Raw genomic sequence first — 21,660 nt, 5'->3', positions numbered from 1 at the left:
GTAACCATAAAGAGGGGACAAAGACACGTATCATTATGGATGCTGATGTCACTGTTGTCATGAAGTGCTTTACAGAAACCCAGCACAGATCCAGAGAGATCAAGCTGTATGCTAGACCAGACCAAGCTGTACCATCTGGTGTTCTGATCTGGAGAGACTCTTCTCTTCCTCGTCAGCATCAGGATGTTGTTGAGGCTCCCCAGAGGATCCACCATAGTCATGTCTCTCTCCTGTGTGAATGAGAACATCAAACAAATGGTAAACGTACGACCATCTATTGCAATCACAGAGACTTACAAGAGGCATGAATATGTCTAAAAGGGCCTAAATTGGCCACTTTCATCACGATTTCCTAACAAAACATTTTTTTTATGCAAATGTAAAAGGGTTTTTCCACAAAATAAGTGCCCTTTGATGTTTTAAGTAGAACATTTGCACCAATATTGCATGTTAAAAGCCTGTTATACTAGATGAGGGGAACTTTAATGTAGACCACATGGAGAATTCAATACATCTAATTGAAAAGTCCCAAAAATATATGAACCAATGGCAGATCGACCCTTCAACAATTTATACAGTACTTTACAACATATTCAAGTGTCGAACTTCAGTAGAATGCCCCTTAAAAAACCCACACTAGTTCAACAACGGCATAGTCCCTGTTTTTAAGACAGTACTCACTGGTGTTAATCGGATCTTCTGTCTCCTCATCTTTCACTCCCAAAACGTCTTCCTTCTTCACCTTTATTGAGACAGCATCCTCTTCCTCTCTAAAAGGTTCGTACTCTTCTTTCACTATAACAACATCCTCTTCCTCCTTTTTCATTCTGAAAGATTCTTTCTCCGTAAAGCAGACCTCCTCTTCATTAGCAAGGGAGTAGTTTAGTGAGCTCATGGTCAGGGATGTTAGCTAGCTAGCATTAGCGACTAGCCTAGCCAGTATCAATCTTTAACAAGTTTGCAAATTGAACAAGCACATTAGGTTAAAGTTAACCAGTAGATACATCAACCGAAATGCGTTTAAAACACTGACATTAGCTAATGTACATCAACATGGTCTAAAGAATTAATCTTTCAGTTGTATGTTGTCTTGCAAGCTATAGAGTTGGCGCCTTGTTGTTCCTGAAGAAGCGTCCCGTCCAGTCCATTATACGTCACGCAAGAAGCATCACCTGAAAGACGCCCATCGCCATCTGCTGGCTGGAGTGGGTAACGCAGTTTGGAAACAATAGTTACGACACGTTTTGTGTTGGAAAGAACGTCATAATAATTTAACAATAAGCTGATATATTTTCTCTTACGTCTTACAAATAATACGTTCCTGTACACAGACGTAGAAGCTTAATATGAATATGTAGATGATGAATAAATACATCTATGAATAGGTAGTGTGTTAATATACATTTGCTCTGTTCATTTTCACATTGGTTTTTATTAGATGTGACCATACTATTCCCTTAAAGCCACGCTCTATAAGATACAAATCGTCCTGTAAACAACAGACCAAATGCATCACATGCAAATAGCACTTGATTATCTGTAGTGCTATACACTGGGTAGACAAAACATTAAGAACACCTGCTCCTTCCATGACCATAGACTGACTAGGTGAATCCAGGCTAAAGCTATGATCCCTTATTGATGTCACTAGTTAAATCCACCTCAGTCAGTGTAGATGAAGGGGGGAGAAAGGTTAAATAAGGAATTTTAATCAGTGAGATATGAGACATGGACTGTGCATGTGTGCTATTCAGAGGGTAATAGGGGAAGACAACATATTTAAGTTACTTTGAACGGGATATGGTAGTAGGTGCCAGGCGCCCTGGTTTGTGTCAAGAACTGCAACGCTGCTGGGTTTTTCAGCTCAACAGTTTCCCATGTGTACCAAGAATGGTCCACCATCCAAACAGTGGCGGTCATTGCCGTTTAAGATGAGGCAGGACGATTTGTTTTTTTTCATGAGAATAGCCTTATTTCTATTACAGCATATTGGATGACTGTCATTCATATTCCATTCACCTTGTTCAATGTAACAGTGGTAGGTTTAGGCTACAACATGATACTAGAATTTTCCCTATACCCATCATGAGGTAGCAACCTAGCCTATGAATGAAAGTTTAGAATGTAGGTTCACACAGGTCGAGAGAAAATTTTGAGGTCACTGACAGTGACACATTCAATATCGCCTTGCACACTCTCGCCTGCATCTAGCTGAAATAGAGGTTCTATTGGACAAATTCACGTATGTTTATCCTGGTTGTGTTCCGTTTAAGAAACATTTGTCAACAGAATCGGCTGAATGAATACGCCCCTGATCATGCATAAACACAGTTCACTTTCATTACAGCCACGTTGTATTCCTTCTTGCATCTATGTGCTCTCCTCTTATCACCTTCTCCCTTTGTTTCTGGACTTCAATTGCACAACACAACACAAGACCAATTGAGTCTCTTCTGAGGGAAAAGGAGGAGGTTCCTAGGTTCCTAGAGATAGATGGGAGAAGTTTAGGGTAACTGAAGGATAGGACTGGATGGTCTTCAGAGATAGATGGGAGAAACCATGCTTGGGAAACCATGCAGTTTATTAGGCTCCAGATTAAATTAATGATGAACTTCACAGGGTGGTGAAAGTGCACGTGATGAGCTTGATGCTCCATTCCAATACATTTTGAGGGTCTTCTTCTGGTGACATGATGATGATTGATGCTTGGTTGCCATTTGACAAATAAAATAATGTCGCTCTCATCCATAATAATCTCATCATGGAGGTAGCCTACCAACACTGTATATGTGAGCTGTTGGCTACAGTGCACGGGACAAGAGGACTTTTGCTATATAACTCAACGGTTTTTGAAAACCATCAGTAGAGTTGAAAATGCGATGGAAACCCATTTAACTTGCATTTTTCATTCAGTACATGGGAATTCAACAGGATTTTTTTTTTTCGTGCACTACGTCATCACGCAAAGACTTTTATCCGCAATAAACCTGTTTGATGCAAACATTTCCGATGGGAAAATGCGTATATTATTTTATGCAGATGTGAGAATATTCATTTAAAAATCTGTCGCAAATTACATGGAAATGTAGCTACTAAGGTGGATATTGATCCAACACCTGCCGCTTATTCAAACCAGCCCACTTGGCAAAGACCTCAGTTCAACATTCAGTTTCTCGTTACATTTCTTTGAAACGGATTTTTGTTGCAAGGTGGGTGAAACACAAAATGTCACCAGTCATCGGTTACCAGTTGTGTGAAATGAATAAAAATACCTTTTGTAGATGGATTTTTATAAATCCAATCCGTTTTCCACATTGATCAAACATCATCACATGGATTTGTTTTGTTCAAATAAAATAAAATGCTAATGGTCACATACACATGGTTTGGCAGATGTTATTGTGGTGGGAACATTGTATTTAGCTAGGATTTCATAAGGCCAGGAATGTCTTTGAGAATAACTATAGACAGTAGTTAATGTTGCTAGTTTAGGGATGAAGATAGATAAACCTTCACTATGTTAAGGATGTTTTTAATTTGACGTGGAAACAACGTTTATTCAACCAGTGGGAGGCTTGTCAATGCCCACAGGAAAGTGGAATGAGGAACTCTTTATTGAGACAATCATGAAACAGCAATCTGTGGGTGAGTTGTGGTGGATATTATAATATAAGGATCTGCTGGAGTCCAAGTCAAACCAAGATTCTTTATTTCTGAGCTCAGAGAGAACAACAGAGTTTGGTATTTGGTATTTTACTAGGATCCCCATTAGCTGTTGCAAAAGCAGCAGCTTTCCCTCCTGCGATCAACACAAAACATGACACAATTGTCACGTCTCTCGTCGGAAGGCATGGACCAAAGCGTAGCGTGGTAAGTGTTCATGATTTTTATTTAATCAAAAAACAAACAAAATAACAAAGAGAAGAACGAACAGTTCTGTAAGGCAAATCAACAAAAACAGAAAACAACTACCCAAAAAACACAGGCGGAAAAAGGCTGCCTAAGTATGATTCACAATTAGAGACAACGATAGACAGCTGCCTACGATTGGGAACCACACTCGGCCAAAAACAAAGAAATACAAAAACACAGAAAAAGGAACATAGAATGCCCACCTGAGTCACACCCTGGCCTAACCAAAATAGAGAATAAAAGCTTCTCTATGGCCAGGGCATGACAGCCGCTCTGTTTTGGGCCAGCTGCAGCTTTACAAGGTCTTTCCTTGCAGCACTGGACCACACGACTGGACAATAATCAAGATTAGACAAAACTAGAGCCTGCAGAACTTGCTTTTTGGAGTGTGGTGTCAAAAAAGCAGAGCATCTCTTTATTATGGCTAGACCTCTCCCCAGCTTTACAACCATTGAATCTATATGTTTTGACCATGACAGTTTACAAATCTAAGGTAATGCCAAGTAATTTAGTCTCCTCAACTTGTTCAACAGCCACACAACTCATTACCAGATTCAGCTGAGGTCTAGAACTTGAGGAATTATTTGTACCAAATACAATGCTCTTAGTTTTAGAGATGTTCAGGACCAGTTTATTACTGGCCACGCATTCCAAAACAGACTGCAACTCTATCAAAGGCTCTAACAATAGAGCTCCCACAATCTTCTTGTTATCAATTTCTCTCAACCAATCATCAGTCATTTGTGTTAGTGCAGTACATGTTGAGTGCCCTTCTCTATAAGCATGCTGAGAGTCTGTTGTTCTTTTGTTTACAGAGAAATAGCATTACATTTGGTAAAACACCATTTCTTCCAACAGGTTGCTAAGAGCTGGCAGCAAGCTTATAGGTCTGCTGTTAGAACCAGTAAAGGCCGCTTTACCTCTCTTGGGTAGTGGAATTACTTTGGCTTCCCTCCAGGCCTGAGAACAAAGACTTTCCTCTTGGCTCATATTAAAAATATGACAGATAGATGGAAAGCTACTGAGGACAGTAGCTGACTCTATAGCCACTCCTAAGTTGTCAATGCCAGGAGGTTTGTCATTATTGATCGATAACAATTTTTCCACCTCTCCCACACTAACTTTACAAAATTCGATACTTGCACTGCTTTTCTTTCATGGTGTTTTTTTCCATCATTCTTTATAAAATTGATCTTGGCTTCCTAATAAAGTTGATTATTTTTGTTGAGTTTGGTCACATCATTTCTCAATTTGCAGTACATAAAACAGCCAGCCAGATGTGCAGCCAGACTTATTAGCCACTCATTTTGCCCCAACTCTTTCAAACATACAGTTTTTAAATTCCTCATCAATCCATGGAGCCTTAACAGTTCTAACAGTCAGTTTCTTAACAGGTACATGTTTATCAATAATTGGAAGAAGCAATTTCATCTGGTAAAAACAAGTAAACACATTATAAGGCAACAATATAAGACAACGGGAGCACTGTGTATGTTCTCTGATGAATTGTAAGAAAAATGAGATGTGAAATATCAAATATACACGCTAAGAGAAGTCATTTCTCTCTCCTGTGTGGATTCTCTAATGACATTTAAGTGATTGTTATGAGTAATATGTTTTCCCAAAGTCTAAGCTTTTGTAAGCTTTCTCCTGCGTCATGCTCTTTCAGGCTTTCTAAATGGGCAAATGCTTTGCACCCTGGGAGGAGTGGTAATGCATCTCCCCTGTGTGTATTCTTCCATGTTTATTCAGATCCCCTGAATGTTTGAAACACTTGCCACACTGGGAGCAGTGGTACGGCTTCTCCCCTGTGTGTACTAGCTCATGAGCTTTCAGGTGTCCTGACCGGCTGAAACACTTGCCACACTGGGAGCAGTGGTACGGCTTCTCCCCTGTGTGTACTAGCTCATGAGCTTTCAGGTGTCCTGACCGTTTGAAACACTTGCCACACTGGGAGCAGTGGTACGGCTTCTCCCCTGTGTGTATTCTTCCATGTTTTTTCAGATCCCCTGAATGTTTGAAACACGTGCCACACTGGGAGCAGTGGTATGGCTTCTCCCCTGTGTGTACTAGCTCATGTCGTTTCAGATTCCCTAACTGGCTAAAACACTTACCACACTGGGAGCAGTGGTAAGGCTTCTCCCCTGTGTGTATTCTTCCATGTTTTTTCAGATCCCCTGAATGTTTGAAACACTTGCCACACTGGGAGCAGTGGTATGGCTTCTCCCCTTTATGTACTAGCTCATGTTGTTTCAGAGTCCATAACTGGTTAAAACACTTGCCACACTGGGAGCAATGGTATGTCTTCTCCCCTGTGTGTACTAGCTCGTGTAGTTTCAGAGTCCATAACTGGTTAAAACACTTGCCACACTGGGAGCAGTGGTACGGCTTCTCCCCTGTGTGCACTAGCTCATGTTGTTTCAGAGTCCATAACCGGTCAAAACACTTGCCACACTGGGAGCAGTGGTATGGCTTCTCCCCTGTGTGTACTAGCTCATGTCGTTTCAGATTCACTAACTGGCTAAAACACGTGCCACACTGGGAGCAGTGGTACGGCTTCTCCCCTGTGTGCACTAGCTCATGAGCTTTCAGGTGTCCTGACTGGTTGAAACACTTGCCACACTGGGAGCAGTGGTAAGGCTTCTCCCCTGTGTGCACTAGCTCATGAGCTTTCAGGTGTCCTGACCGGTTGAAACTCTTTCCACACTGGGAGCACTGGTGTCTTCTTGCTGGTTTGGACGTTCCTGGCTCTGGTTCCACTGAGTCTGGTCTTTCTCCTGCCAAAGACAGTTTATTTTTTTTAAATAGATACCCGAATGAAACCTCCACATGATAAAACAACAGTGCTACGAGAGTACATCCTAATCAGATCTCTCAATAACCTGAGGCCAGTTTTAACAATCTTAGTGTGATTTTAAAACAAATGTAGAGCTTCCTGGTAATTACTTATATGTTTACATTATTTATTTTATTCATCCTGTTTTACAAGTCAGAACACAAAAACCTGGACAGTTCTAGGACACTGAAGACACAGACATCACTGGATTCCAATTGAGCAGGTGGTTCTAAATATATAACTTTCATAGCTGTATGATACAGAATGCGACCTACACACTTCCTTAAACATAAAATAACTAAAGAAGTAATTTTGTGTGATAGTCGAAAACTTGTTTTTACATCGAAGACACAAAGCACATCAGTAAAATCTCCCCATTGTCAAACGGGATCGACACCTGCTGTTTAAATGGACCAATTTCTTATTTAGACGTTGACAGGTTTTCAACATTTTGACTATCGCTGATGTCATATTTTGGGTATTTGGAGAGATGTTCCCAAAACTGATAGTAACTACAATAAACAAAAATATAAATGCAACATGTAAAGTGTTGGATGTTTCATGAGCTGAAACAAAAGATTGCAGAATTTTTTACATCCCTCTTAGTAAACATTTCTCCTTTGCCAAGAAAATTCATCCACCTGACAGGTGTGGCATGTCAAGCTGATTAAACAGCATTATCATTACACAGGTGCACCTTGTGCAGTTTTGTCACACAACACAATGCCACAGGTGTCTCAAGTTTTGTGGGAGTGTGCAATTGGCATGCTGACTGCAGGAATATCCACTAGAGCTGTTACCAGATAATTGAATGTTCAATTCTCTACCAGAAGCTGCCTCCAACATCGTTTTAGAGAATTTGGCAGTACATCCAACTGGCCTCACAACCACAGACCACATATAACGACGCCAGCCCAGGATCCCCACAGCATCTGAGACCAGCCACCCGAGTTGTATTTCTATTTGTAATGAAGCCCTTTTGTGGGGAAAAACTACATTCTGATTGGCTGGGCCTGGCACCGCAATGGATGGGCTTATGCACTCCAGGACCCACCAATGGTTGCTCCCACATTACATTACATTTAAGTCATTTAGCAGACGCTCTTATCCAGAGCGACTTACAAATTGCAAAGAGCGACTTACAAACTCCCCTGCCCAGTCATGTAAAGTCCATAGATTTGGGCCTAATGTATTTATTTACAATGAATGACTTGTATGAACTGTAACAACCCACGTGACAATGAACTGTGACAACCCACGTCTACCTTTGACTCATTCCTCTCTGCCTCCTTCTTTCCACTCCTCTCCTCTTTTGACCTCACCCTCTCACCTTCCCCCCCTACTCACAAGGCAGGCAATACGCTCGACCTCATCTTTACTAGATGCTGTTCTTCCACTAACCTCATTGCAACTCCCCTCCAAGTCTCCGACCACTACCTTGTATCCTTTTCCCTCTCGCTCTCATCCAACACTTCCCACACTGCCCCTACTCGGATGGTATCGCGCCGTCCCAACCTTCGCTCTCTCTCCCCCGCTACTCTCTCCTCTTCCATCCTATCATCTCTTCCCTCTGCTCATACCTTCTCCAACCTATCTCCTGATTCTGCCTCCTCAACCCTCCTCTCTTCCCTTTCTGCATCCTTTGACTCTCTATGTCCCCTATCCTCCAGGCCGGCTCGGTCCTCCCCTCCCGCTCCGTGGCTCGACGACTCATTGCGAGCTCACAGAACAGTGCTCCGGGCAGCCGAGCGGAAATGGAGGAAAACTCGCCTCCCTGCGGACCTGGCATCCTTTCACTCCCTCCTCTCTACATTTTCCTCCTCTGTCTCTGCTGCTAAAGCCACTTTCTTCCACTCTAAATTCCAAGCATCTGCCTCTAACCCTAGGAAGCTCTTTGATACCTTCTCCTCCCTCCTGAATCCTCCTCCCCCTCCCCCCCCTCCTCCCTCTCTGCAGATGACTTCGTCAACCATTTTGAAAAGAAGGTCGACGACATCCGATCCTCGTTTGCTAAGTCAAACGACACCGCTGGTTCTGATCACACTGCCCTACCCTGCGCTCTGACCTCTTTCTCCCCTCTCTCTCCAGATGAAATCTCGCTTCTTGTGACGGCCGGCCGACTAACAACCTGACGGCTTGACCCTATCCCCTCCTCTCTTCTCCAGACCATTTCCGGAGACCTTCTCCCTTACCTCACCTCGCTCATCAACTCATCCCTGACCGCTGGCTACGTCCCTTCCGTCTTCAAGAGAGCGAGAGTTGCACCCCTTCTGAAAAAACCTACACTCGATCCCTCCGATGTCAACAACTACAGACCAGTATCCCTTCTTTCTTTTCTCTCCAAAACTCTTGAACGTGCCGTCCTTGGCCAGCTCTCCCGCTATCTCTCTCAGAATGACCTTCTTGATCCAAATCAGTCAGGTTTCAAGACTAGTCATTCAACTGAGACTGCTCTTCTCTGTATCACGGAGGCGCTCCGCACTGCTAAAGCTAACTCTCTCTCCTCTGCTCTCATCCTTCTAGACCTATCGGCTGCCTTCGACACTGTGAACCATCAGATCCTCCTCTCCACCCTCTCCGAGTTGGGCATCTCCGGTGCGGCCCACGCTTGGATTGCGTCCTACCTGACAGGTCGCTCCTACCAGGTGGCGTGGCAAGAATCTGTCTCCTCGCCACGCGCTCTCACCACTGGTGTCCCCCAGGGCTCTGTTCTAGGCCCTCTCCTATTCTCGCTATACACCAAGTCACTTGGCTCTGTCATAACCTCACATGGTCTCTCCTATCATTGCTATGCAGACGACACACAATTAATCTTCTCCTTTCCCCCTTCTGATGACCAGGTGGCGAATCGCATCTCTGCATGTCTGGCAGACATATCAGTGTGGATGACGGATCACCACCTCAAGCTGAACCTTGGCAAGACGGAGCTGCTCTTCCTCCCGGGGAAGGACTGCCCGTTCCATGATCTCGCCATCACGGTTGACAACTCCATTGTGTCCTCCTCCCAGAGCGCTAAGAACCTTGGCGTGATCCTGGACAACACCCTGTCGTTCTCAACTAACATCAAGGCGGTGGCCCGTTCCTGTAGGTTCATGCTCTACAACATCCGCAGAGTACGACCCTGCCTCACACAGGAAGCGGCGCAGGTCCTAATCCAGGCACTTGTCATCTCCCGTCTGGATTACTGCAACTCGCTGTTGGCTGGGCTCCCTGCCTGTGCCATTAAACCCCTACAACTCATCCAGAACGCCGCAGCCCGTCTGGTGTTCAACCTTCCCAAGTTCTCTCACGTCACCCCGCTCCTCCGCTCTCTCCACTGGCTTCCAGTTGAAGCTCGCATCCGCTACAAGACCATGGTGCTTGCCTACGGAGCTGTGAGGGGAACGGCACCGCAGTACCTCCAGGCTCTGATCAGGCCCTACACCCAAACAAGGGCACTGCGTTCATCCACCTCTGGCCTGCTCGCCTCCCTACCACTGAGGAAGTACAGTTCCCGCTCAGCCCAGTCAAAACTGTTCGCTGCTCTGGCCCCCCAATGGTGGAACAAACTCCCTCACGACGCCAGGACAGCGGAGTCAATCACCACCTTCCGGAGACACCTGAAACCCCACCTCTTCAAGGAATACCTAGGATAGGATAAAGCAATCCTTCTCACCCCCCCTTAAATGATTTAGATGCACTATTGTAAAGTGGCTGTTCCACTGATGTCAGAAGGTGAATTCACCAATTTGTAAGTCGCTCTGGATCTGCTAAATGACTTAAATGTAAATGTAAATCGTTGAAATTGTTGTTTATATTTTGGTTCAGTATACACACAGACACTGTGCATTCGTTAAGTATTCAGACCCCTTCACCTTTTCCAAATTTTGTTACATTTCAGCATTATTCTAAAATTGATTAAATTGTTTTTCCCCCTCGCCAATCTAAACTCAGCAAACAAAGAAACGTCCTCTCACTGTCAACTGCGTTTATTTTCAGCAAACTTAAGATTTGTAAATATTTGTTGGAACATAAGAAGATTCAACAACATTCAAAACTGAACAAGTTCCACAGACATGTGACTAACTGAAATGGAATAATGTGTCCCTGAACAAAGGGGGTTGGGGGTTAAGTACTGCATCTACTCATTAACTGCACCAGATTTGACAGTACTTGCAGTGAGTGATATAAATATGAACTTTATCGAACAAAACATACATGTATTGTGTAACATGAAGTCCTATGAGTGCCATCTGATGAAGATCAAAGGTTAGTGATTTTCTGCTTCTTGTGACTACTCTCTTTGGCTGGAAGATGGCTGTGTGTGTTTTTGAGGCTCTGACCTAACATAATTATATGGTGTGCTTTCGCTGTAACGCTCTTTTGAAATCAGACACAATGGGTAGATTAACAAGAAGTTAAGCTTTAATTTGGTGTATTGCACTTGTGAATGTATGAAAGTTAATATTTCAATAAAATATTTTGGATTTTGCACTCTGCCTTTTCAGAGGAATGTTGTTGAGGGGTTCCGCTAGCCATAAGAAGTTAGGACTCCATGTTTCATTATTAGATGCTACAGTCCTTTAAGACTCCATCATGTTTTCCTTTCTAGAGTCTTGTAAAGATAGGGGGCTAGACTGGGACAGGCAATGTAACATCCATAATGTTTTAAGGAAAGGTTTCTGTAAAACACGCACTTCACATTGGATCATCTTGAAACTTTTTCTCTAAAGCCAACTTTCATCAATGTTTAATATGGTCTATTGGTTTCTCTCTTTTCATTGGCAGAATCCTTTTTCAGTGTTATGATATTCATAACATCCATTTCCACTAGTCTATCTTCCTGTCAACCAACAGAAGTCTGCTGGTTGTCCTGGTCACAGATACCAGTGGGCAGATCTATTTTATTTGTTCAAACTAAACTACAGCACTTACTTTGATGAGTTAAATCTGATCCTTTATTCTCTTCTCCTCCTCTCACAGTTCCACTCAGCCCCGTTGTTTTCCTGCAGTCCACCAGCAGCACAGACAACCTCTTCATACCCAGTAACGTGCTACCGGGAGAGGCACAACACGGGGACTCTGGGAGGGAGGAAGGGCTAGCATTGTCCTAGTAACCATAAAGAGGGGACACAGCCACATATAATTATGGATGCCAATGTCACTGTTGTCATGAAGTGATTTACAGAAACCCAGCCCAGACCCCAATAGAGCAAGCTGTATGCTAGACCAGACCAAGCTGTATGCTAGACCAGACTAAGCTGTATGCTAGACCAGACTAAGCTGTATGCTAGACCAGACTAAGCTGTATGCTAGACCAGACCAAGCTGTATGCTAGTCCAGACCAAGCTGTATGCTAGACCAGACTAAGCTGTATGCTAGACCAGACCAAGCTGTATGCTAGACCAGACCAAGCTGTATGCTAGACCAGACCAAGCTGTACCATCTGGTGTTCTGATCTGGAGAGACTCTTCTCTTCCTCGTCAGCATCAGGATGTTGTTGAGGCTTCCCAGAGGATCCACCATAGTCATGTCTCTCTCCTGTGTGAATGAGAACATCAAACAGATGGTAAACTTATGACTATCGATTGCAATCACAGAGTCTTACAAGAGGCATGAATAGGTCTAAAAAGAGCCTAAAATGCAAACTTTCATCATCATTTTGTAAAATACTGTTTGTGTTGCAAATGTTAAAGGGTTGTTCCACGAAATGGGTGCCCTTTGCGTCCCTTTGATAATTTAAGTAGAAATTATGCACCAATGTTGAATTTGAAAAGCCTGTTAGATGAAGAGTACTTTAATGTGGACCACATGGACATTTCAATAAATCTAATATAAAAGTCTCAATATATGTACCAATGCACCTTTAACAATTTATTCAGTACTGAACAACATATTAAAGTGTAGAACTTCAGTAGAATGCCTCTTTAAACCCCACATTAGTTCGAGAAATGCATATTTTGTGCCCGTTTTTAAGTCAGCACTCACTGGTGTTAATCGGATCTTCAGCCTTTTTTTCACTCCCAAAACGTCTTCCTCCTCTTCCTCTTTTACTCCAAAAGGTCTTCCTCCTCTTCCTCTTTTACTCCAAAAGGTCTTCCTCCTCTTCCTCTTTTACTCCAAAACGTCTTCCTCCTCTTCCTCTTTTACTCCAAAAGGTACTTCCTCCTTTTTCATTGTTAAAGATTCTACCTCCTCTCCTACTCTGACAACCTCTTTCCCATCTTCCTCTTTCACTGTAATAACATCCTCTTCTTCTTTCAATGTGATAGCCTCCTCTTCCTCCCTTTTCATTGTTAAAGATTCTACCTCCTCTCCTACTCTGACAACCTCTTTCCCATCTTCCTCTTTCACTGTAATAACATCCTCTTCTTCTTTCAATGTGATAGCCTCATCTTCCTCCTTTATCATCCTGAAAGCTTCTTCCTCTCCTTTCATCAGAGCTTCTTTCTCCGTCGAGATCAGTGAGCTCATGCTCCGGGCGATTAGCCTAGTACAATTTCATGATTGGGATGGTGTTCTTCGGCTTGCAGGCATCCCTCTTTTTCCTCCAAACATAATTATGACCAAACAGTTATTTTTTTGTTTCATCAGACCAGAGGACATTCCTCCAAAAAGTACGATCTTCGTCCCCATGTAGTCTGGCTTTTTGGAGCAGTGGCTTCTTCCTTGCCGAGCGGCCTTTCAGGTTATGTCAATATAGAACTCGTTTTACTGTGGATATAGATCATTTTGTACCTGTTTCATCCAGCATCTTCACAAGGTCCTTTGCCGTTGTTCTGGGATTGATTTGCACTTTTCGCACCAAAGTACATTCATCTCAAGGAGACAGAAGGCGTCTCCTTCCTGAGCGGTATGACGGCTGCGTGGTCCCATGGTGTTTATACCTGCGTACTATTGTTTGTACAGATGAACGTAGTACCTTCAGGCATTTGGAAATTGCTCCCAAGGATGAACCAGACTTGTGGAGGTCTACAATTTTTTCTGAGGTCTTGGCTAATTTCTTTTGATTTTCCCATGATGTCAAGCAAAGAGGCAGAGTTTAAAGGTAGGCTTTGAAATACATCCACAGGTACACCTCCAATTGACTCAAATGATGTCAATTAGCCTATCAGAAGCTTCTAAAGCCATGACAACATTTCCTGGAATTTTCCAAGCTGATTAAAGGCACAGTCAACTTAGTATATGTAAACTTCTGACCAACGGGAATTGTGATACAGTGATATATAAGTGAAATAATCTGTCTGTAAAAAAATGTTTGAAAAATTACTTGTGTCAGGCAAATTCGATGTCCTAAACAAGACATTTGTGGAGTGGTTGAAAAACGAGAACTTGTTGGCTGCTTTTCCTTCACTCTGCGGTCGAACTAATCCCAAACCGTCTCAATTTGGTTGAGGTCGGGGGATTGTGGAGGCCAGGTCTTCTGATACAGCACTCCATCACTCTCCTTCTTGGTCAATTATCCCTTACACCACCTGGATGTGTGTTGGGTCATTGTCCTGTTGAAAAACAAATGATAGTCCCACTATCATTTGTCCCACCAAACCAGATGGATGGCGTATCGCTGCAGAGATCATCCGTTCACCAACTTTGAGTTTGAAACCAAAGATCGCAAATTTGGACTGATCAGACCAAAGGACAGATATCCACCGGTCTAATGTCCCTTGATCATGTTTCTTGGCCCAAGCGAGTCTCTTCTTATTGGTGTCCTTTAGTAGTGGTTTCTTTGCAGACATTTAACCATGAAGGCCTGATTCATGCAGTCTCCTCTGAAGAGTTGATGTTGACAAGTGTCTGTTCCTTGAACTCTATGAAGCATTTATTTGGGCTGCCATTTCTGAGGCTGGTAACTCTAATGAACTTATCCTCTGCAACAGAAGTAACTCTGGGTCTTCCATTCCTGTGGTGGTCCTTAAGGTAATGATGGACTGCTGTTTATCTTTGCTTATTTGAGCAGTTCTTGACATAATATGGACTTGGTCTTTTACCCAATATACCATATCTTCTGTATACCACCCCTTCCTGTCACAACACAACTGATTGGCTCAAACGCATTAAGGAAGAAATTCCACAACTTAACTTCTAACAAGGCACACATGTTAATTGAAATGCATTCCAGGTGACTACCTCATGAAGCTGGTTGAGAGAATGCCAAGCGTGTGCAAAGCTGTCAAGGCAAAGGGTGACTACTTTGGGATTTTTCAAATATAACATATATTTGGATTTGTTTAACACTTTTTTGGTTACTACATGATTCCATATGTGTTATTTCATAGTTAATGTCTTCACTATTATTCTGCAATGTAGAAAAGAGTACAAATACATTTTAAAAACCCTGGAATGAGTAGGCGTGACAATTTTTGACCGGTAATTGGCATACTGACTGCAGGAATATCCACTAGAGCTCTGACCAGATAATTGAATGTTCAATTCTCTACCAGAAGCCGCCTCCAACGTTGTTTTAGAGAATTTGGCAGTACGTCCAACTAGCCTCACAACTGCAGACCACATGTAACCACGCCAGACCAGTACATGCGGCTTCTTCGCCGATGGGTACTGAGACCAGCCACCCGGACAGCTGATGAAACTGAGGAGTAGGTCTCTCCGTAATAAAGCCAATGGCTGTGCCCCTGCCCAGTCATGTTAAGTCCAAAGATTAGGACCTAGTGAATTTATTTACATTGACTGATTTCTTTATATGAACTGTAAATCGTTGAAATTCTTGCATGTTGTGATTATTATTGTTCAGTATATATATAATATACATATAAAAAACTGTATATAGCCATATTATAAAGCATGAAAAGACTTAACCACTCAGATGTCATGAATTCACTATGACATCATATTTTAAGAAGATTTATGGGTTGACATTTCTGTTTTCCTCAGACATAAATAAACAATCCAATCCAAAGGCCAAAGCTTTAATAAAATAACGAATGAACTGGCAAAGCAGCAGAGCGAGGCCCGCATCCAGCAACGTCACGAGTCACGTTTTGCAGCTGTTTCAGTACAGCACTTCAGGGAGAGAGAGGGAGAGCAGCTGTTTCAGTACAGCACTACAGGGAGAGAGAGGGAGAGCAGCTGTTTCAGTACAGCATTACAGGGAGAGAGAGGGAGAGCAGCTGTTTCAGTACAGCATTACAGGGAGAGAGAGGGAGAGCAGCTGTTTCAGTACAGCACTACTGGGAGAGAGAGGGAGAGCAGCTGTTTCAGTACAGCACTACAGGGAGAGAGAGGGGGAGCAGCTGTTTCAGTACAGCACTACAGGGAGAGAGAGGGAGAGCAGCTGTTTCAGTACAGCACTACAGGGAGAGAGAGGGAGAGCAGCTGTTTCAGTACAGGACTAGAGAGAGAGAGAGGGAGAGCAGCTGTTTCAGTACAGCATTACAGGGAGAGAGAGGGAGAGCAGCTGTTTCAGTACAGGACTAGAGAGAGAGAGAGGGAGAGCAGCTGTTTCAGTACAGCACTACAGGGAGAGAGAGGGAGAGCAGCTGTTTCAGTACAGCACTACAGGGAGAGAGAGGGGGAGCAGCTGTTTCAGTACAGCACTACAGGGAGAGAGAGGGGGAGCAGCTGTTTCAGTACAGGACTACAGGGAGAATTCTGAAAAGGCTGTTTTATTAAGTGCACTTTAATGGGGACTTCATGGATATTTCAAAAAATCTAATATAAGTCACAAAAATATATGTACCAATGACGGATAGCACATTTCAGTTGTGAACAACATATTGAATTGTAGAACTTCAGTAGAATGCCCCCTTCAAACCCCACATTAATTCAAGAAATGCATATTTTGTGCCCGTTTTTAGGTCAGTACTCACTGGTCTTAATCGAATCTTCAGCCTCATCCTTTTTCACTCCCAAAACGTCTTCCTCCTCCTCTTTAATTGAGATAGCCTCCTCTTCCTCTTTTACTCCAAAAGGTTCTTCCTCTTCTTTCAATGTTATGGCACCTTCCTCCTTTTTGATTCTGAAAGCTTCTACCTCCTCCTCTTCCACAACCTCTTTCCCATCTTCCTCTTTCACTGTAATATCATCCTCTTCTTCTTTCAATGCGATAGCCTCCTCTTCCTCCGTTTTCATCCTGAAAGCTTCTTCCTCTCCTTTCATCAGAGCTTCTTTCTCCGTCGAGATTAGTGAGCTCATGTTTCGGGCGATTAGCCTCGTGCAGTATCAATTCACCACATTAGCTAATTTAACAAGCAATCTACGTTTCAATGAACGAGTAGATATGTAAACAGAATTGTGTTTAAAACACTAAGAATAATATACACAAGATGTGTCTTAAACGCTTCAATGTTCCGATTTAATGTTCGCTAGCAAACCACAACCTTGGTTGAATCAGAAGCCTTTTGTCGCTGTTGAAGAAACCTCCAGTTCCGTCCACTAGATTGTACGTCACGCAAGAAGCATCCCCTGAAAAACTCATATCGCCATCTGCTGACTGGAGTGGGTAACGCAGTTTGGAAAAATATTAATGACAATGTTTATTCTGGCCAACAATGTCATAAGAAGTCATTTTAAAACAAACAGATGTTATGTTTTCCTCTTCCTTCTTACAGCCAATACGTTCCTCCATGATTGGCCTGCCCATTAGGCAGGATTAAGTGACAGATTGACGCGGGTGGCATAAATTACTTTACTCAACATATTGTGCAGCTTTCTGTTGCAGAATCTTTTTATGGGGGGGGGGGGGGGCGTTATGGTTATGGGCTGAACAAAGACACCAGTAGCATGTCAGATATAGTTTAAATGTATTTGAGTTTGCATCCCAATATGAAACTTCAAATACATCACAGAAGACTGAAATGTAACAAAACAACTATTGTATTTAATGAACTGTACACTGAGATGCTCAGTTGGTCAACATTCCCCTCTAGTGATTCCACAACATCAGGTCAACATGTGCCCCACAAATGGAGCAGATATCTTACATTACATACATACTTACATACATTTTACATTCTTTAGTGTAGACAGTTGTTTTCTCATGTTGTTTTCATGAGTGTTTGAGATTAGGTCCCCGAATGGTCAAAAAGCTCTTCAAGTAGAAGTATGTTTATAACACAAAATATCTTACAGGTCAACCCTCTGTCCTCTCATCATGTCACAAGCTGACAGGCTTCAGTAACAGGGATGAATGACTATTCAATATACAACAGTAGTCTTCCATAACAAGCAATACGTGGTAAATATGTTTACTGTCGTTCAGATAGAGCCTGATCAGCAGGGTGGGCAATATAGTACACAACTGTATCGTCTGCATAAAGATGCAGGTAACAGTTTATTTTGGCAAAACAATATTGTTAATGTAAACAATATAGTTGTTTATTAGACATTCTAACATATAACACAATGCCTAAGTACTAAAGATTTTATATGCAACATTTGAACAACAATTTCGACCACCCCTGGGTTATGATGTATATGACATTCTAACAATTTGACCAACCCTGGGTTATGATGTATATGACATTCTAACAACAATTTGACCACCCCTGGGTTATGATGTATATAACATTCTAACAACAATTTGACCACCCCTGGGTAATGATGTATATAACATCAGAAATTTTTTTTGACCACCCCTGGGTTATGATGTATATAACATTTGAACAACAATTTTACCACCCCTGGGTTATGATGTATATGACATTCTAACAACAATTTGACCACCCCTGTGTTATGATGTATATAACATTCTAACAACAATTTGACCACACCTGGGTTATGATGTATATGACATTCTAACAACAATTTGACCACCGTTGGGTTATGATGTATATAACATTCTAACAACAATTTGACCACCCCTGGGTTATGATGTATATGACATTCTAACAACAATTTGACCACCCCAGGGTTAAGATGTATATAACATTCTAACAACAATTTGACCACCCCTGGGTTATGATGTATATGACATTCTAACAACAATTTGACCACCCCAGGGTTAAGATGTATATAACATTCTAACAACAATTTGACCACCCCTGGGTTATGATGTATATAACATCTGAACAACAATTTGACCACCCCTGGGTTATGATGTATATGACATCTGAACAACAATTTTACCACCCCTGGGTTACGATGTATATGACATTCTAACAACAATTTGACCACCCCTGGGTTATGATGTATATGACATTCTATCAACAATTTGACCACCCCTGGGTTATGATGTATATAACATTCTAACAACATTTGACCACCCCTGGGTTATGATGTATATGACATTCTAACAACAATTTGACCAACCCTGGGTTATGATGTATATAACATTCTAACAACAATTTGACTACCCCTGGGTTATGATGTATATGACACTCTAACAACAATTTGACCACCCCTGGGTTATGATGTATATAACATTCTAACAACAATTTGACCACCCCTGGGTTATGATGTATATGATATTCTAACAACAATTTGACCACCCCTGGGTTATGATGTATATAACATTCTAACAACAATTTGACCACCCCTGGGTAATGATGTATATAACATCAGAAATTTTTTTTGACCACCCCTGGGTTATGATGTATATAACATTTGAACAACAATTTTACCACCCCTGGGTTATGATGTATATGACATTCTAACAACAATTTGACCACCCCAGGGTTAAGATGTATATAACATTCTAACAACAATTTGACCACCCCTGGGTTATGATGTATATAACATCTGAACAACAATTTGACCACCCCTGGGTTATGATGTATATGACATCTGAACAACAATTTTACCACCCCTGGGTTACGATGTATATGACATTCTAACAACAATTTGACCACCCCTGGGTTATGATGTATATGACATTCTATCAACAATTTGACCACCCCTGGGTTATGATGTATATAACATTCTAACAACATTTGACCACCCCTGGGTTATGATGTATATGACATTCTAACAACAATTTGACCAACCCTGGGTTATGATGTATATAACATTCTAACAACAATTTGACTACCCCTGGGTTATGATGTATATGACACTCTAACAACAATTTGACCACCCCTGGGTTATGATGTATATAACATTCTAACAACAATTTGACCACCCCTGGGTTATGATGTATATGACATTCTATCAACAATTTGACCACCCCTGGGTTATGATGTATATGACATGACAAGATACACTGGCTACTTTAGGCATCTTTTTTAATGACATGTTTATAATCCAAAAGTATGTTTTTAGAGGGGAGGGAAATACTGTTTATGTTAAACTGTAGAGAACAAGAACCTTTGGTGAATCAAGGAGGGAGGGAGGAGAATACGGTTTATGTTAAACTGTAGAGAACAAGAACCTTTGGTGAATCAAGGAGGGAGGGAGGAGAATACGGTTTATGTTAAACTGTAGAGAACAAGAACCTTTGGTGAATCAAGGAGTCCCTGATATTTTACATACTACACATGTCCAGAAGGCTGGTTCTGACAATAAACAATAAACTTTTAAAGTTTCAAACGAGGCTGTCAAGACAGGACCGTACTGTGGTACTACACTATTACACTGTTATGTACTACTAATGTACTAGTATCTAAGAGGATAAGGAATATCTACAGGTGGAACATGTAAACAATATAACACATTACCAAAGCATCTAAGGATGCAAACACTGACACGGACATTGTGTTATGTTATGTGACTCTGACATTGTGTTATGTGACTCTGACATTGTATTATGTTATGTGACTCTGACATTGTATTATGTTATGTGACTCTGACATTGTATTATGTTATGTGACTCTGACATTGTATTGTGTGACTCTGACTCTGACATTGTGTTATGTTATGTGACTCTGACTCTGACATTGCATTATGTTATGTGACTCTGACTCTGACATTGTGTTATGTTATGTGACTCTGACTCTGACATTGTATTATGTTATGTGACTCTGACATTGTATTATGTTATGTGACTTTGACATTGTATTATGTTATGTGACTCTGACATTGTATTATGTTATGTGAATATAAATATATATATAGATATAAATATATACAGTTGGTTTACAATGTCAGAGTCTGGAATATATTTATATACAGTTTGTTTACAGTGTATATGATGGTGTGTCTAGACATTATGGACCATATATGAATATAAAAGGTGTGTACAGCAGTAGTTATATAGGATGAGCCTTGACTAGAATACAGGGTGGAGTACTGGGTGGTTGACAGCTAGTAACAGTGACTAAAGTTCAGGACAGGGTACTGTGAGGAGACCGGCTAGTGGTGACTATTTAACAGTCTGATGACCTGGAGATAGACCACACATTAACCACACAACAAGTATTGTGGTGGCAGCATCATGTTATGGGTATGCTTGTCACCGGCAGGGACTGGGGAGTTTGTCAGGATCAAAATAGATATGAAAGGAGCAAAGCCCAGGTAAAAAGTTAAAGGAAAACCGACCTCAGTCTTCTGAAAACCTGTTTCCATCACATATGTTGTGAGTTTTTTATAAGGTATGACTTTACACACATAACATTTGGTTAATCAAGCAAAATACAGCCTCATTTTTTTCTTATCAGGAAGCTCCGGTAAACAGTGGTTGTTGTACACTGCTGCCACCACAAGGCCTGGGTGGGATTTTTACTTTGTTGATAGCTAGCTACTGTGTGGACAAAGATGTAGCAGCAAGCTAACTGGCTACCGATCAACCTATTGTGTGTATTGAACATTCATATTGGACAGCCTTACCTGTAGAGTAGCACCACCAGCCATCAGCCCATTCTCTTCCTGACGTCAAATGGAAACAATGGAGCAAATGCATCACATGGAAATATCACTTGATTATCAGAGGAGTGTATTATGACATCAGCTAGAACTACTCAGACATTCTAAATATCACTTGATTATCAGAGGAGTGTATTGTGACATCAGAGAACTATTCTAAATATCAGACATTAGAACTAAAT

General features: G+C 41.8%; 1 protein-coding gene and 1 pseudogene across 1 annotated transcript in view; both read right to left on the bottom strand.

The window, feature by feature from the left end:
• The window catches only part of LOC135525341 (zinc finger protein 729-like), a 54,654-nt gene extending 37,580 nt beyond the window's left edge, over positions 1–17,074 (bottom strand). Inside the window, exons 1-6 of the mRNA XM_064953046.1 lie at positions 16,552–17,074; positions 12,171–12,268; positions 11,663–11,837; positions 5,608–6,689; positions 682–910; positions 133–230 (exon numbers count right to left, since the gene is read on the bottom strand). Coding sequence (XP_064809118.1) covers positions 133–230; positions 682–910; positions 5,608–6,689; positions 11,663–11,837; positions 12,171–12,268; positions 16,552–16,876 — 2,007 coding nt within the window. The 5' untranslated portion in view covers positions 16,877–17,074. The remainder of the gene's footprint in view (positions 1–132; positions 231–681; positions 911–5,607; positions 6,690–11,662; positions 11,838–12,170; positions 12,269–16,551) is intronic.
• The window catches only part of LOC135525834 (zinc finger protein 850-like), a 227,988-nt pseudogene that overhangs the window by 126,944 nt on the left and 79,384 nt on the right, over positions 1–21,660 (bottom strand).

Source organism: Oncorhynchus masou, chromosome 5 (genome assembly GCF_036934945.1).
Source record: "Oncorhynchus masou masou isolate Uvic2021 chromosome 5, UVic_Omas_1.1, whole genome shotgun sequence".
Classification (NCBI taxonomy): domain Eukaryota; kingdom Metazoa; phylum Chordata; class Actinopteri; order Salmoniformes; family Salmonidae; genus Oncorhynchus; species Oncorhynchus masou.
This window is presented reverse-complemented; position numbering and strand designations above follow the sequence as displayed.